The 15,988-nt window shown below is 41.1% G+C and overlaps 1 protein-coding gene across 1 annotated transcript; it reads right to left on the bottom strand.

Moving 5' to 3' along the window:
* Window positions 1-1,350: 1,350 nt before the first annotated feature.
* mtus2b (microtubule associated tumor suppressor candidate 2b) lies at window positions 1,351-7,383 on the bottom strand. The gene is made up of 9 exons (XM_076100490.1): window positions 7,327-7,383; window positions 5,480-5,546; window positions 4,853-5,067; window positions 4,593-4,698; window positions 4,435-4,508; window positions 4,219-4,317; window positions 3,975-4,094; window positions 3,659-3,756; window positions 1,351-2,433 (listed from the first exon to the last, which is right to left on the bottom strand). Exons 1-9 carry the CDS (start codon window positions 7,381-7,383, stop codon window positions 2,226-2,228), a joined length of 1,044 nt encoding a protein of 347 aa, XP_075956605.1. The 3' UTR covers window positions 1,351-2,225.
* Between the last annotated feature and the right edge of the window lie 8,605 nt (window positions 7,384-15,988).

Here is a 15,988-nt window from a genome sequence, read left to right as displayed (position 1 = left end):
TTACCAGCTAAGCTACAGTTTCGGTTCTGGAGAAGGACAAATAAATAAATATATCGATGAAATACACAAGAAAAGTAAAACAAAGAACAGTGCACGACAACCTTATAAAGACATGCTTTGATAAAACCATATCCAGAGAATAACTTCTGAAATACAATCTTTACCGAACAGAACAGAAGTCCTGTAAACGGTCAACAGAAGAACTGACATCCACGTGAACCACCAACCGTCTTTGACATTGGATGTAAACTGTAAACAGATCCCTCTTATTTTAGTGTCAAACAAGCATTCAGTAGATGAGTACAGGGTCATGTCCACAGGACACAGAGGCAATCAGTGCAACCGGAGTACCTGATGGAGAGAAATATCATTTCTACCCACAGTAAAGCCCACCAAGTCAAACATATTCAACTTAATGTCCCAACAGCAAATGCAACTCAACTACAACCAAATCTTTGTTTGAGCATATTTCCACATTTTATGTTTCTGGGGGAGCTGATAATTACATCATATTATAATGAGGCAACATTTCTTCAGTGTATTTGTATATATTTGCTGACTGCACTATGCTCTACATATTCTGTACATCCAAATCATGTTATACAAAGGATATATTGCAAAACAGACATGAGCTGAGTGGTAATGTAAACATGAACAAAAGCTTCAATAAAAACAAAGATGGCAGTTACTTTCCCTTTGTTGACTCATAATTCCCCTTGAGACCTGAGATTATTCTCTACAATGAGACATGAGGTAACAGCTTTCAAATTTTCAGGATTTTCTTGTTTCAATCATTTTTAATTCTCTAACAAATTTTGGATCAATGCTTTCAACAGGAATTTTTTGCCAAAAGTCATTAGGTGGTTCAAATGGAGAATGACGGTTCGGAAACCATAATAGATTCTTCCATCACATTTGCTCACGAGAGTTTCTGTGGTGAATTTCAAAAACACACAGAAAGCAACCAGCAACAGAGAAAACTGCAACCATTGGAGTCAGCTGCAGGAGCGTTGATAAGGTACACTTAAAGAAAGAGCAAATGCAACACGATGACCAAATGTTGGATTTACATGTGTACAGGTCAATACATTTAGACTGCCGTGTCTGCACCATTAATGGCAGATTCTGCATCGCTTAACTCCAGAAATATGACCGTGTTCTACAGATCCCGCACAAAACTGTTTTATTTTCTTAACCTGACTGAAGGTGAAAGGGCACCATCTCACATAAAACACCTGGGAGATTAGTCAGCAATGTTTATTACTATTATATAATAATTACATTTTTCTTGGTATCGTTTGAATAAATCCTGGTCGGTGCTGTTAGGAATAGGAGGTAACTTGTGTGGCCTCCTTACCCTTCTGCTCCACATTGTCACACTGTAGGTAATCTTAAAACTAAATTCATTACTGGAAGACAGAACATGCTTTAAAGAGAGCAATATATGTCCAGTTTTTTACAAAATTGTCAATACTATAGTTATGCTGTGTTGGCAGTTCGATGGATTTATGAATTATGTTGTCGTAATTTCATGTCAACACTGATATCTAGTTGTTTCAGGAGAACGTCGGATGGATGATTGAGGTTATGTGGCTAGTCATTCATACACTCCTGATATAGGAAATGCTTCAGCATGAAAAGGTTAACGTTCCCCAGAGAAGAATCCACACTTTGAGAGTAACTTGCTGTAGTTTTATGATTTTACTCAAGCTATTGCCTCTGCCTTGACAGACGTTGCTGGTGAGAGAGAATGGGCGGCAAAGGCGCTTCTTGTGTTCGTTGTTGCACTTTTGATGTTTGCTATGTCTCTCATCCTGAGTGCTGCATGAGAAAGTGGTGTAGAATGTGAGGCGAAAAAATTGAAATGAGGCACCGTGACTCCGATCCTGCTCTCTGAAGTCTACAATGAGCAGGTCTTCCATCCACTGCAGTAGTGCAGCACGTCTGTTTTGTGGGGAGTTCCGGTGCAATAGAGAAAACAAAGGGCAGAGAATTCCCTTCTCAACAATATGAGGCGTGATCATTAATACAATTCTTCAGGTCAGAGGGGTTGGCTTTGGAAATGCACGGTATTGGTGGTACTCGACGTTTGCCAAGAAATGTGTCTGTTCATCTACATGGCGTAAAATCCTAGTAACATTCAGCAAAGAGTTTAAAAAAAAAATCAGGGCTTCAGATGCCAGATAAAAAGGAAGCGTTTGATACAAGAACTTCCATTGAGAGTGTCATTGATGGTAGGAGTGTGGGCGGGCTGGAGAGCCGGGTCCGGAGGGGGGCCGATGGAGGGGGGAGGAGCTGGGGGACATACGAGGACTCAGCTCGCCTGTCTGAAGACGCCACAGCAGTTCCTCGTTATTGCGACTCAGCCGCTTCTTCTCTTTGCTCTCCTTCTCCACGTTCACTTGCAGGTTGGCATTATCTTCGGAGAGTTGCCTGAGAATGAAGAGGAAAAGGGAAAAGTCAAAACATAAATGCAATGTACTAGCGTTGCAGTGCCCTTGCTTTAATAAAACAGTTTTTGCCGCATTTTTGCTGTATTTGCTTAAAATCTCTCTATGTGCATAGAAAATGTAAAGCCTTAATCATCTATACACTACACTGTACTGTACTATACTATATATATGTATTATAATTTCATATATTATATTTAACCCACTTACTTAATAATAATAATAATTTTGACAGTGTGGCTGCTGCTGCCCGAAGACTTTGTAATATATATATATACGCCAACATTACCAGTAGTATCATTGAGGTTCAATTGAGATATCGCTTTTCTCATTTCTGGATTTTAGATTCATACTCTTGGATTGAATCTTGTATTTGTGACGGACAGTCTTGAACTTGAGAGCAGCTATTGCTTCGTAGAAACACATAGCTGACAGCGTGTGTGTGTGTGTGTGCGCGTCACTGTTTACCATGGTGATTGGGGCAAATGATATACGTTTGGAAATGAAATTAATTTCTGTATTTGAGATATATACCTTTGGGGGGCCTGGTTAAGGAGGGCTTTGTGAGTGAGGAGAAGAACTATGAACTGGATCCGTTGTGGGACAGGGACAGTGGAGGTTCTGGAGGACAGGGGTGATGTGATCGCGGGGGTAGGAGTGGCAGACGAGCAGCAGAGTTCTGAATGTACTGGAGTTTATTTAGGACTTTGGATAATGTGCCGTAAAAAACACTGTTGCAGAACTCAATTCTGGATGTGGTGAAGGCATGGATCAAAGTTTGGGCAGCAGGGAAGGAGAGAGCTATGCTTTTAAGTTGAAACAAAGCAATCCTGGTGATGTGACTGGTATTGCAATTGTGATATGATTCACGGTATTGGAGGGAATGATAATATTGTATAATTATTCAAATTTTTCTTGAAAAATATATGATGTATGTATCAAATATATAAAAATACATCATGGTGTGAATTTTTGTGCCAGACAAAGATTTCTTTCTTAAGTCGGTAGGGACGTCTCTGCAGCACCACAGTGCTGAATCAGAATGGTGTTTTGACCCATATCTAGCCTCTAAAATAATATTCTGCCTCTTGGGATTTGGATATTGCACTAGTCCATATTGAAATCTTGCTAATATTCAGATTAATTATGCAGCCCTGGTTTGAACGTGGTTTTAAATTTGTACTAGTATGCATTCAAACATATCTGACCTGGACACAGCAACGTTCTTGTCTATTCTCTCCTTCAGGTCCTCGTTCTGCTGCTGTAACACTTGTACTCTCTCCTCCAGGTACACATTCTTTTCAGCCTGCTCAAAAACACAGGAGGAAAGTGCACAACATTAAATTCTTCAAATGATGTATGACATTATATCACAAGCAAAACAGGCAATATGACAATTGACATGGGTTAACAAAGGAGAAAGGTCCCTTTTTGTCATTCGAGGCTGTCATTAGCTGACACTCATTGTTTGGTGTTTTTGGAATTTGAAAGTAAATTAAAGAAAAGCAGAAATTTGAAGCCTACTATTTTCTCCAGTTCTGAGATCTTCAGGTCCTGTTGGTGAATTTGTTGATTCTTCATCTCCAGAACTTCTTTCAGACTTTTCAGGTCCTCGTCAATGTGTTTGTATGGTGCCAAAGCATCCTGGCAAGAACAGATAACAATAGTGTATCACGAGTATCACCAAAAAACAACACCAACAAGTTCTATCAAGCTGTCACCAAAGCACTCAACACAATGGTCCTGCACTGTATCGTGCAGCAGTTACCAGAATTTGCTCATCTGTGCTCTTGCGCAGAGCTTCTTCAAAGCGCTTGGCTCGATCTCTGAGGCTACGATTCTGAAACGTCATCGTGTCCACTTGATCCTGGGGACCAGACAGATATCAACTTGTTAATAACCGTCTCTGATAACAAAATGTATCATTCCATGAATCTGTTAAAAAAAACAAAAAACACATGCATTTTCAAGGACAACGATTTACCTGCAGTGTAAGTCTGATCTTTTCAAACTCTTCTCTCAGAGACTTGGTCTGCTGCTCATGGGCCATCTTCAGATCTGACACGAGACATAACACATCATTATCTCATCAGCAGAGCGAGCCAGTACAGGAGAGCAACAGGTTTGAAACGTGGTGCTCACTCTTCACGGTCCTGGCGTGCTCCTCCTGCAGAGTGGCCAGTGTGTCATCGTGAGTGGTCTCCATCTCCATCAAGGAAGCCTCATGGTTCTCACTCATCTCCTCAATCTGGAGAAGGTAAGCGAGTTATTAACTTATCTTCTTTTTTTCTCTGGTAATTTAAGTGAACAGACCCTTTCAGAGACATCACATCTTCACTTGTCATATCAGATGTGGACTAAACAGACGGGCTTATAACCAGTCTTCATCCAAACACACACACCTGCTCTTGCTGCTTGACCCGAAGCTCCTCCAGCTCGGCTCGTTGTTGGGCCTGCAGGCTCTTGGCCTTGGCCACGTGCTGCGCCTTCAGCCGCTCCTCCAGCACTCCCAGCTCCCTCTGCTGTTGAGCCCGCAATCCCTGCAGCTCGGCCTCAAAACGACGCTCCAGTTCCTCCTTCTCCTGCTGCAGTTGCTCCCAGTGTGCAACACTGAAAGCTGGAACACAACATGGAGCTTTAGTTTCTCTCACAGAATCCAAATTAAGGTCACGCTCAAAAGACAAAAGCGGCAACTAAGAAGATACGCCAAAGTAAAACACTTTATTAAGTCATTGATATTGTTATCATGGCATTGTAACGTCTGGATGATTAATACTTGATAGGTTAATTCTTCTTCTTTTTTTATTTATGCCCCTTTATTTGAAAAATATTGATTAAAATAAACGGATAAAGAAATCCTGAAGGAGTCAGAGTTTGTTCTAAATTGTGTGTACGATCTGGCTAAATAAAGACTTCCGACAGCGGAGTGGATTCCTCCTTTCCTTGTGGTAGTATACTGTATAATACATGATATGCAGTAAGCAGGGAGTCCCTGTGCTGCCGTGTTTATCACGCTGTATCCCACTTACCCACTTCATCCCTGATTCTGGCGAGCTCCAGGGACAGTTCCCTCTCCTTCACAATGGCACTCTCGCTCTGAAATGCAAACACACACACACAGCAGTGAACACCTCTGTACTGTACAAACACCTTCACTGACACTTTATATAATAATGTTATTAGGTGCATCAAGCTATAACTAATGCATTCTAATACATCAGCCCTCTAAAAAAAAGTCTAGCTCCATAACCACAACCCATTTTGTATCTTTACCAAACCAAACACCAGAATGCGCTATCAATCTGACATCAGTGCGTCTCTGGTTCACCCTAGATCATCAGAGCAAAGGGTCCAACGTTTAATCACAGTACTTCAAGAGTCAATTACAACATTTGTGAAACACACAGATGCACAGACCGTCTCTGGTAGCCACTGGGGACTCGTCATGTGTGACAACCTCAGAGCACCTCTTACTCACAGAGGAAGACACACCAGACAGTTCAATGACTATCGATCACAACTCCAAACATGCAGTAAGACAGCTATATGCACACTGTTGCTCGGAGACGAATCAGAAATCACAAAGCAGTGCTTACGAGGAACAAAGAGAGAGAGAGAGAGAGAGAGAGAGTCAGAGAGCAGCAGGTTAAATATGTATGAGACGGTATACAGCATGTCTCGGCAACAATGATGTCACCCTCTAAGAGGTTTTACTTGGAGCATACAGTCATCAGGGAAGGACTGCCGTGACCTCATGAGGGATGAAGGATGCTCAGCAGCTTCTTTCTTACTCCTCAGCTCCACCTTTGCTCCTACCCATTATTTGCTCAAACGCCCCCCTCCTCTACTTAGACCTCCAGGGAGTTATGTGACATGCATTCTAATTTTCCCATCTGACATTCAGCCCTCATCAAGGCAACTTAATCTATTTTAGGTCTGCAATGATTGTTCCCATTATTGATTATTTTTGTGATTCTTTAAACAATTGTTTGGTCTGTAACATAAGAAAATAGTGAAAAATGCTCGTCATCACAATTGATATGTCCAACTAACAGTCCACAACCCGAGGATATTCTGCTGACAATGATATAAAACAGAGAAAATAATCAAATCCTAACATTCGAGAGTCTGGAACCAGCTAATGTTTGGCATTTTGTCTTGATACATCACAAATAATTAACAGATTATTCTTTTTCTAATTCTCTCAATCATTTCAGCACTGTTCGTTTTACCTTCTGGTAAATATGTCTATCTATAGTACGGGTGCTCATTCTCGGCGAGATGCTGTAATGAGTTAATTAACTTCTCAAAGGTCTGCGTCCATGTCATCAATCCAGTTTCAGTGGGACCATAAAAACCTTCCAATGTGCAGCTGCTTTGTTGTTTGTTCTTTTTAGCCTGAAGCTATTCAGACACCAATACACAGGAAGCTGCAACTACGGCATGCATTTTATAAAAAAAACAATCCACGCCATTTCTTGTAGACATTCAGCAATATTGACTCTGGAAGAGACGAACACATTCTAAACGAAAGTTCTTCTATATACAATCAATAGCATGTAATCACCCAGACTTACACCAGCATACATACAGTCAGGACAAAATGTACACAGTGAAATAGAGACACAAGTGTAAGAATATAGCAAAGCAGCAATAGAGGGACAGTGCGACGGACAAGCCTGCTTTGACTCAGCATAATCGTGCACAGCTTTACACTCTCCCTACCAGCCCTGTCTTTAGGAAAGGAGTGAATTTAAAGCTCCTATAGACACACTCAGCCCCCACCATTTAAACACACATGCGCACAACCACACAAGCAGAAACGAATCTTCACAGCTGAAACAGGCTCGCTGCCTTCAGGAGATACTGTCTTTACCGTTTGGTCCAGAAAGCACAGAGGGAGGAAATGGAGCCTACAGCAGCAGTGGTCCATACTAGGCTAGCAGACAGCAGCATCCCTGAGCCGACTGGGGAGGCAGCAGTGACAGACGTGAGAGCCAGAGAGATACAGAAAGAGAGGCAGGGGGGGGGGGGGGAGGGAAACAGGCAAAGGAAGGAGAGGGGAGGAGAGGGGAGGAGAGATGGGGAGACCAAAGACTCACCTCGTTTCCTGGTTTGCGACTGACGTTTATCCCTGCAGGAACAAAGACTGCTAGCCCCAGCCCAGCCCAGCTATGCCTGCCCTCCCCTTACGCCCCCACCATCACGCCCCGAATCACATTCACACGCATGGCAGCGAGCAACACACACACACACACACACACACACACACACACACACACATGATGTGCAGTCTTTTGCATCTTTGAGAAAAAAACAAAAGAGTGGAGTAGGAGAAGATGGGGGAGGGAGATGATCAATAAGTGGCCAATTATTTGCTCTGTAACTTAGCTCAGGGAAAATAACTAGATGGAGGCATTTCAACTCATACATACTCTTCATGGAAAAGCATTTCTTCTAGATAGCTCTGACTGAAACAATGATGTCCAAACTGCCCATTATAACTCAATGTATATACAATAAAGCACTTTAAATCTTGTTATGTTGATGCAAAAGAACATTGGTCTATTTGTCAATCAGTCTCACACGCATATTAAGCCTTCTAAAACATCTTCAGCATATGTTGTCACTGTTTGTGGACATCTTAACATCCAGGACAGAGCATGTACCGTATGCTATATTTCATGGTGGGAAGATCTGAATCTAGCCTCAGCCACCACAACAATATCTTGGCCAATATCGCAAAAATAGACAGGAACTTAGAGGTGAACAAAAACTTAAACTTGGCTATCAATTTCACCTGTAGTTTGCACCTGTAAATTATTGCCATTTTGTCATAATTTGTGATTGTAAATCAAACAATAAAAAAAAAACTTCTTTAGATATATCTCAGATGCACATATTTCAGAGTCTTCCAGCAGTCAGACCTTAGTCGGTGTACTCTGCCCGAGAGACAATCACTCTCACTAAAAGCCCAGCTGGGCCCAGGCAGGCAGCTCTAATCTCATTTATCATCTCCCACTGTACAGCAGAACCCGTGGGTGGGGCTGGGAAATGGATGAATTGCAAGCAGAGGACCCGGAAAGGGAAAAGAAACAAAGCGCTTAATACAGGTTTGAGAAGCACAACACGCTCAGTCACAGTGTGCAAGCAGACTGGCTGTACCTTCAGAAGCTGTGTGATGGCCATTCTGACACTGTTGGCAGTGATTATCTTACACAACAGGAGAATATTAATGAGACGCATCAACCGAGCTATTTGAAATAAATACCAAATGCGTTTAGATCCCATTGAGTCAATCATCCAGCAGCTGTACGACAGACCCAACATGACGTACAACACAGTTTTTTATACACTTCACAAATCAATTCCTGTTGTTTAAACTACTGGAAAACCCATTGGAAATCTTCAGTATTTCCCCAAACTTCATCACAACTTTTACTGACAAATCCTATTGCTCCAGAGTTACATATTCAAAAAGCCACAACAATCACAATCGAAAGCTTTGTGAACAAAGCAATGCTGACAACAAACGCCAGATGCTGCATGTGTCATTTGTGCTCGTGAGAAGACTTCACACTTTGTAGTTCCATTCTGAAGCTCGCAAGGGCTTTTCCTTTGTAGATGTTTAACAGCAGGCCTGTGTGTATTAGCCTGGAACAAGGCTGAAAAATGCATTGATCACAAGATGAGCCATGATGCAAGCTTTTTATTTAGGTAAAATATGCAATATCCATTACAGTATTTTGTTTGCATGACATCTACAAATATTCAAACATACTGCAGGTTTTGCATGCGTTTGCCTATTACTTAAAAGTATTTAAAAAAAACATTGATAAAATATTATAGAAAACACTTTGCAAACCTTTTTTCATAAGCATTCTAGCTTTTATATTTATTTCCCAACTTTAGTGAAACACTCTTCCCGTTAACTTCCTTGTGGCATGAAAACCAACGTGCAGAGATTTGAGAGATTTCTTGCTTGAGATGGGTCATCCATCCTTCACAATGAATGTCAAATTCACTTCATCGAGTTATGCTATTGTTACACAATAACGCAGCTGCAAGCAAAGGGCTGTTTTCATCCCTGCTGAACATCCAACTTTTGAATGTAATAAAAGATTTTAAAAAATGCATGACATTCATAAGCTAATTGATCAGATATTACAGCCATTGCAAACTCCTGGGATTAATTTCTGATAACATTACCGTGTGAATGCAATGCTCACAAATCGTGGATGTCAGAGGTTCCTTAAACAGACCTTTAAATGAATGGGGATGTGACACCTGCTGCAGCCCTGTCTCACAGTCTAATTTGGGCTTTAAAACCTTTTATGGGGCTCTTATAGAGGAGGCAAAACTGTCAACCGTGCTGAGGTCCCGGCACTCCGCTGTAGCTTACCTTTTGACAGAAGTGCTGGGTAGTGATGCTGAAAACGTCCAGGCACAGGGAGGCCTTCTTTAACTGGGCCTGAAGGCTCTGCAACTGCAGGTCCTGCTGCTCACAGCGTTCCCGCAGCTGCTGGATCAGAACCCGGTCCACATCCTGGGCCCTCTCAGTCTGAACAGCTCTGTCAGCTGCTGCTGTCCGCCCACGAACTATAGCAACAGAGAGCAGAATGATGAACAAACTAAACTGAAATATTTTCACTCATAGACTTAGAACAGGCATGTCCAAAGTCCGGCCCGCGGGCCAATCACGGCCCGAGGTCAGATTTTATATGGCCCGCACCTTCTGTCTTAAAATGCGTTATTTATGGCCCGCCAGCACAGTCAAAACGGAATGAATAAATCATACAAATTCAACATGCAATTCCTCTTTTTACCTCATGGTGGCAGCACCACTCTGTAACTGTCTGGCTGTTTGAAATTGGCTCTGACCTTTGAACTGTCATGTTACGGCAAGTAAAAAAAGGAAAGTCGATAATGAGGGCCGCCGCTTCCAGGAGAGGTGGAGATCGCAATATTTTTTTCACCGAAAACCGAAACAACTGTGTCTACCTAATTACTCATGAGACAGTTGCCTTGTTTAAGGAATATAATGTAAAGAGACACTACGAGACCAAACATGCTAATGCTACAACAAGCTATCAGAGCGACCGAGCTAGAAAAGTGAAGCAACTCCAAGATAACTTGGCCTCACAGCAGCGGTCCTTTTCACATGAAAACATCATCAAAGTAAGCTACCAAGTGGCCATGGTAATTGCTAAACATGACAAAGTTTATCAAAGACTGTGTTGTGAAAATAGCAGAAAACATAATTGCCCCGAGAAGAAGACCGAGTTTGCTAATGTTTGCCTGGCTCGTAACACCGAAGAGCTATCATCAGATACTAAGAGACGACTTGATTTGTTTCGTTAGCCTGTTTCATGTGTGTTGAACTTAAATGTGAGACAACTTTTCATTACCCTCACTAAGTCATATTTAAGATTGTCTTGAGGTGAGAACATTGATCGGTTTCTATGTAATTAGCTTTTAGATGGCTTGTTCTTTGTGTTATCTGACTTTCAAGATGTGAAAGAAAGGCAGAATAGTTGTTGAGATTTGTTCACACATGAATGCTTACATTTGGTTACATTGCTATTTGCTGTCAGTGAAAATAAAATGATTAAATAACAACGTATGTATAGGCTACTTGTATTGTTTAAAATAATGTCAGCAGGGAGTGTTGACCCTTGGGCATTTTCACATTATCAAATCTGGCCCTCTTTGAAAGAAGTTTGGACACCCCTGTGGTAAAGTAACAATGTCAGGAAGTAAAGTGACATTTTTTTATCAACCTGACAAAATTACATTCTTGTGGGAAGAAAAGAAAAGAAAAGGCAACAATGTAACTTCTTTACATTCTAATAGAATGTAAAGAAGTTACATTGTATCAGAATGTAACTTATTTACATTCTAATAGAATGTAAAGAAGTTACATTGTATCAGAATGATTCTATTGAAGTTATTCCTTTTTTAAATGTTTTAGACGAGTCACTAATCACTTTAAAATAGTGATTATAGCTGATTTAACTTACAGACATGAGATTGATCTTCTCATGTCACTCTCTTTATACAATGATATAAATTCATCCCCGTTTTATCTACAAGGCTACTTGTATTGTTTAAAATAATGTCAGCAGGGACTGTTGGCCCTTGGGCATTTTCACATTATCAAATCTGGCCCTCTTTGAAAAAAGTTTGGACACCCCTGGCTTAGACAGCGCAGATAATATGAGCAGTTAGTTTACTCTCTGAGCTCACATTAAAATGAATGGCTGATTGGTTGGAGCCACAGTGGTTTACATCGTCCAACATGGACAAATGGTCTCTGTTACTCACTGCTCCGACCAATCAGCTGCAGTTTCCTCTCTCACCTCTAGACACTCGTAGTGGGGAAATATATTGGCGCATCATGTCTGCAGTGTCGGACCTTTGATCACCTGTACTGGAACTCTTCCCTGCTGATGTTATGTCTGTCTGCTGTCTGAGAAAAGGACAAAATGCTGACTTGCTGTGGTAATCTGACCCCGCAGGACGGCTACTGAAGGAGCCGTCCTAGCATTACAGCTCCTGCTGCTTGTTGCTATGACAACAGCAGGCTGCCATGGGTCTTGTAATAAAGTGTGGAGAGAGGGAGAGAGAGAGAGCGAGCGAGAGAGAGAGAGAGAGAGCATTTTAAAGATACAGTAGAAGCTGATGGCACCATTGACTTCTCCCTTTGTGCAATTTCGGAACAAACAAACCAAACATACCATATCCTATATATACTGTATGTGCATTTACACCCCCCCCACCACCACACACACACACATACACACACACACACACACATATATGTAACACTCACCGGGGGACTGTGGCTTGGGCGAAACCACTGCAAATCGTTTAGGTGAGGACATTGGTTGCACCGCAGCCTCTATGTCCTTCTGTATCTCTCTCCTAGAGGCTGTAAAGTAAAGAGACATGTTTGTATGTTTAATAATGCATACATTTGAAACACAAGAAATACACGTTTAGTTTTCTCCAATCAATAATCATGGTTTAATAGTGGTGTAGAGTTACATTTGCTGCCCTTATACCTCACTTTACTATTTATATTGTGTACTACTTTTTACTTCTAAAGCACTGCACTGCCTTTTCACAGGACAACATTATTATTTTTTACTCTTTCCCCTTAAATTTAAATGACAGTTAAGGTAACAAGTTACTTTGCTTACACAACATATGAGTTTAAAAATGATGAAAATAAATATGTAAAGACCAAATGAGGTTCACCATGACCTGCTACAGCATTACAATGCTGCTTCAACATTAATGCACCAGTTATATCAATCAATTTTACATTGAAAGTGCAGCATCACTGTGCAGCATGGTCGCAATACACTTTGCAATTAGAACAAAGCACACACCAAGCACAAAAAATATATAAACAATGAAAGGTAAAACAACTAAAGGGATGTTAAAAGGGCAACAGACTCGACAGGGTCAGTTCAGGCTAGGCTGTAATAAATACAGAGGGACAAAACAAGCAAAATAAATAATACACCAGATAAAAATAACTACATTAAAACCATCAATGTTAGACCCGACTAAGTACTAGGCTAGGCTGTACAGAAGTAAATGTAGAAGGTAATGGTTTCTAGAGATAAGGGGCACGGAGGGCAAAGGCTCTGAAGCCAACTGATTTGTTTTTAATGAAGGGATGACCAGGAGACCAGCATAGAGAGAGAAGACAGCTTGCCAGTGTGTATGGTGTCATTAGCTCAGATAGTTATAGCGCTGCAAGACCACGCAAGGCAGAAGAACCCTAACATCAGCTCTAGCTTGCTCTGGTAACCAGGGCAGATTGGATGTTATATCTTTAAAATTGCTAGGTTTTTTCTTTTAGGTTTTTGATCTTTTAGCTGCAGCATTCTGAACAAGATGAAGACGTCTAGTATCACAACTAGGAAAACCAAAGAAAAGGACATTACAATAATTAAGTCTGGAGGATAGTAATGCATGGATTACAGTTTCAGCATCACACAGTGATGGAAATGCTGTCTTGGTAATTATCTTGGTAGAAACCGTGGCATTGTAATTTTAACTAGGTAACAGATCTGAATACTTTCACCAGAGTCCCTAATTTACACACAGGAGTACTTTTAGGTCATAATGTACTGCTGTAAACTGTAAACGTTTGTCTGTGTGTATTGTGTAAAGCACATGCACCCTGTTGTGAGATGATTACTGGGATATAAAGAGAGGAAAAAAACTTAATTATTACAACACTATATTACTTTTATTTTCAGACTTTTTTCTAATATTTGATTTTTACTTGAGAAACCTTCTTGAAAATGTATTCTGGCTTCTCATGAAAGAATCTGAGAGGGGAAAATCAAACTTTGAAATATACGTTAAATAAAAAAAAAGTGAGGACACATTGAAGTGACAGTGTGGTACAGCCAGTGGCCGCTAGCTGGAGTTGCTGCTCCACTTGCTTACACGTGTTCTGTTGCAGGAAGCTGAGGCTGCTTCTGGCTCACACAGAAGTACACTCTGTGACCGCTGGATGGTGGTGATACTTCACATTCAACAGGAGCCACAAGACGCACCGACTAACAACAAAGACGCCTACATCAGCAGAGAGGGAGTACATTTATGGCACTGTATCACTGCTCTGATGCAATGCTAAGCAACAGTTAAGAAACATTACAGCAGGACTCAGATTTTAGGTTAATTTATTTTCATTCTGTATTCAATTCCCACTGAGTGTAACAATGATAACATCATTTTGCATCTCAGACACAAACAAAAAAAAGGGAAAATGCCCTGACAAATAACTTGTTGAAATGTTGGAACCTGAGTAATATTTTTTAATGGGACACAATCTTGTATTTAGATTGAATTGCATACAGATAAGTGAGGTGAGACGTCAACCAAGCCATTAAAACATACAGGAAATGTACACAAACCTTAACGTCTCATATGTTGATGAATTGCCGTTGATGCAGGTAAGGCACTACACACCAGAAATTCCACTATTTCCGCCTGGCCAACAGTGTCAAGGTCAGTCTAATTTTGAACCGAGTACAATGATATTTTTAGAAAGCCTAATACAGAACGCAAGTCCAGTTACACACAGTACACCAGCATGTATAAACTACCTTGCATAGCTAAATGTCTTCCTGTCTCCCTTATGCAACTCAGTTTAACAGAGAAAAATGACGCATAGAAAACAGTGATTTCTGAAGGTGAAGCAGTGTTTTCATTACAGTGCTGGGAGTTCCCACTGACTCTTACTGAGGAATGAATACAACATTGGAATGAGACTACATTCCAATGCTAAGCTGCCACCTCCCTCTACCCCTCCTTCTAAAACACTCGCTCACGTATCCAATCCCAAGGGTCATGTGATCACAGGATCCAGTGACCTTGATCTGGGGGGTTGTGGAAACAGCAGCACAATGATGTTGTCTCTGGAGATAGCTCCAACACCAAGTACACATAAAAAAAAAGGGGGTAGTGGATGCTTGTTTCCACGGGCTACCTACCAAGCGGGGAGCAGCGCTGCGGCGGCAGACTGCGGCGCTGGAGGCTGGGGGCATTGGGAGGCGGAGGCCGGCTCTGAGCATGGGAGGCTTCACTGGGGGGCGCTGTGGCGTTGTGGAGAGGTGTGTCATCGCTGCCATTGCCGGGATCTGCAGGGCAGGGAAGGATGTCAGAGAAGAGAAATGTAGTCCGTGAATGTGTCCAGATTTTGAAAGGTTGTAATTTACAGGGATCTATGAACCCTGTGACGCTGAACAGGAATGAGTAGGGTTGGATAAATGGATACAGCACTGGCATCCACTTTCAGTGCCTCCATGTTTGCACTTCTTGTTTTGTTTGTTGTGTGAGAATAAAATGGTTGAAATGTTGTACATCTCAGTGCATTACTGTGAATCAAGACGTATTTATCAATACCGGGCTGCACAAACCCCAAAGATATTTGATCCTTCTGAACTGTTCCTGACAATATGCTACAAAAATAAGTATGCAACTTGGCTTAATATGGTATGGTCTCTTGATATTGAATTTTCACATCGAGTCTTGTTTCTTATGAACAAAGCTCTAATTTAGTTTAGTCAAAGTGTGAAAAAAATAAACCCTGTGGGATGGGAGCTTTGTAGCTGTAATTAGTCAATGCATTACCGTTTTTCATAATTTGTACATACACAGAATAGTGCCAGTGCATAAATGTACTGCTGTAAATAAAAGCATATATTTTGTCCCGATTAGTAACAATGCTGTCAATCATCTCTCATACAGTACTTACCATGTATCATTGCTTTTGTATCTATTGCATCAAGTATCAGCAGACCACTATCTTTCCTTGGAGAGTAGTTTTTTTTTCTAAACTGCAGAAATTTACTAAGACTAGTGGAAAAGCAGAATGCTGCAAACATCTTAATTATTCATAACAGCAGTTATTACGACTCTAGCTTTCTGCGGATATGAAAGGCTTTGATTCATAGACAAACTGAGGCTGTAGCAAGGAGTAGTCCAACAGAGAAACATCACCAGGAACAAAC

This window comes from Anarhichas minor, unplaced genomic scaffold, assembly GCF_050575085.1.
Source record: "Anarhichas minor isolate MPS153535 unplaced genomic scaffold, ASM5057508v1 ptg000026l, whole genome shotgun sequence".
Lineage (NCBI taxonomy): Eukaryota > Metazoa > Chordata > Actinopteri > Perciformes > Anarhichadidae > Anarhichas > Anarhichas minor.
This window is presented reverse-complemented; position numbering and strand designations above follow the sequence as displayed.

What these genes read in the sequence shown, in the direction of transcription:
- mtus2b (XM_076100490.1), bottom strand. Translation starts at nt 7,383, where the DNA reads ATGGACCACTGCTGCTGTAGGCTCCATTTCCTCCCTCTGTGCTTTCTG. An exon ending in TGTGCTTTCTGGACCAAACG is followed by an intron (nt 5,547 to 7,326) that starts GTAAAGACAGTA and finishes TTTGCATTTCAG; the next exon opens with AGCGAGAGTGCCATTGTGAA. An exon ending in GCACGCCAGGACCGTGAAGA is followed by an intron (nt 4,509 to 4,592) that starts GTGAGCACCACG and finishes GTCTCGTGTCAG; the next exon opens with ATCTGAAGATGGCCCATGAG.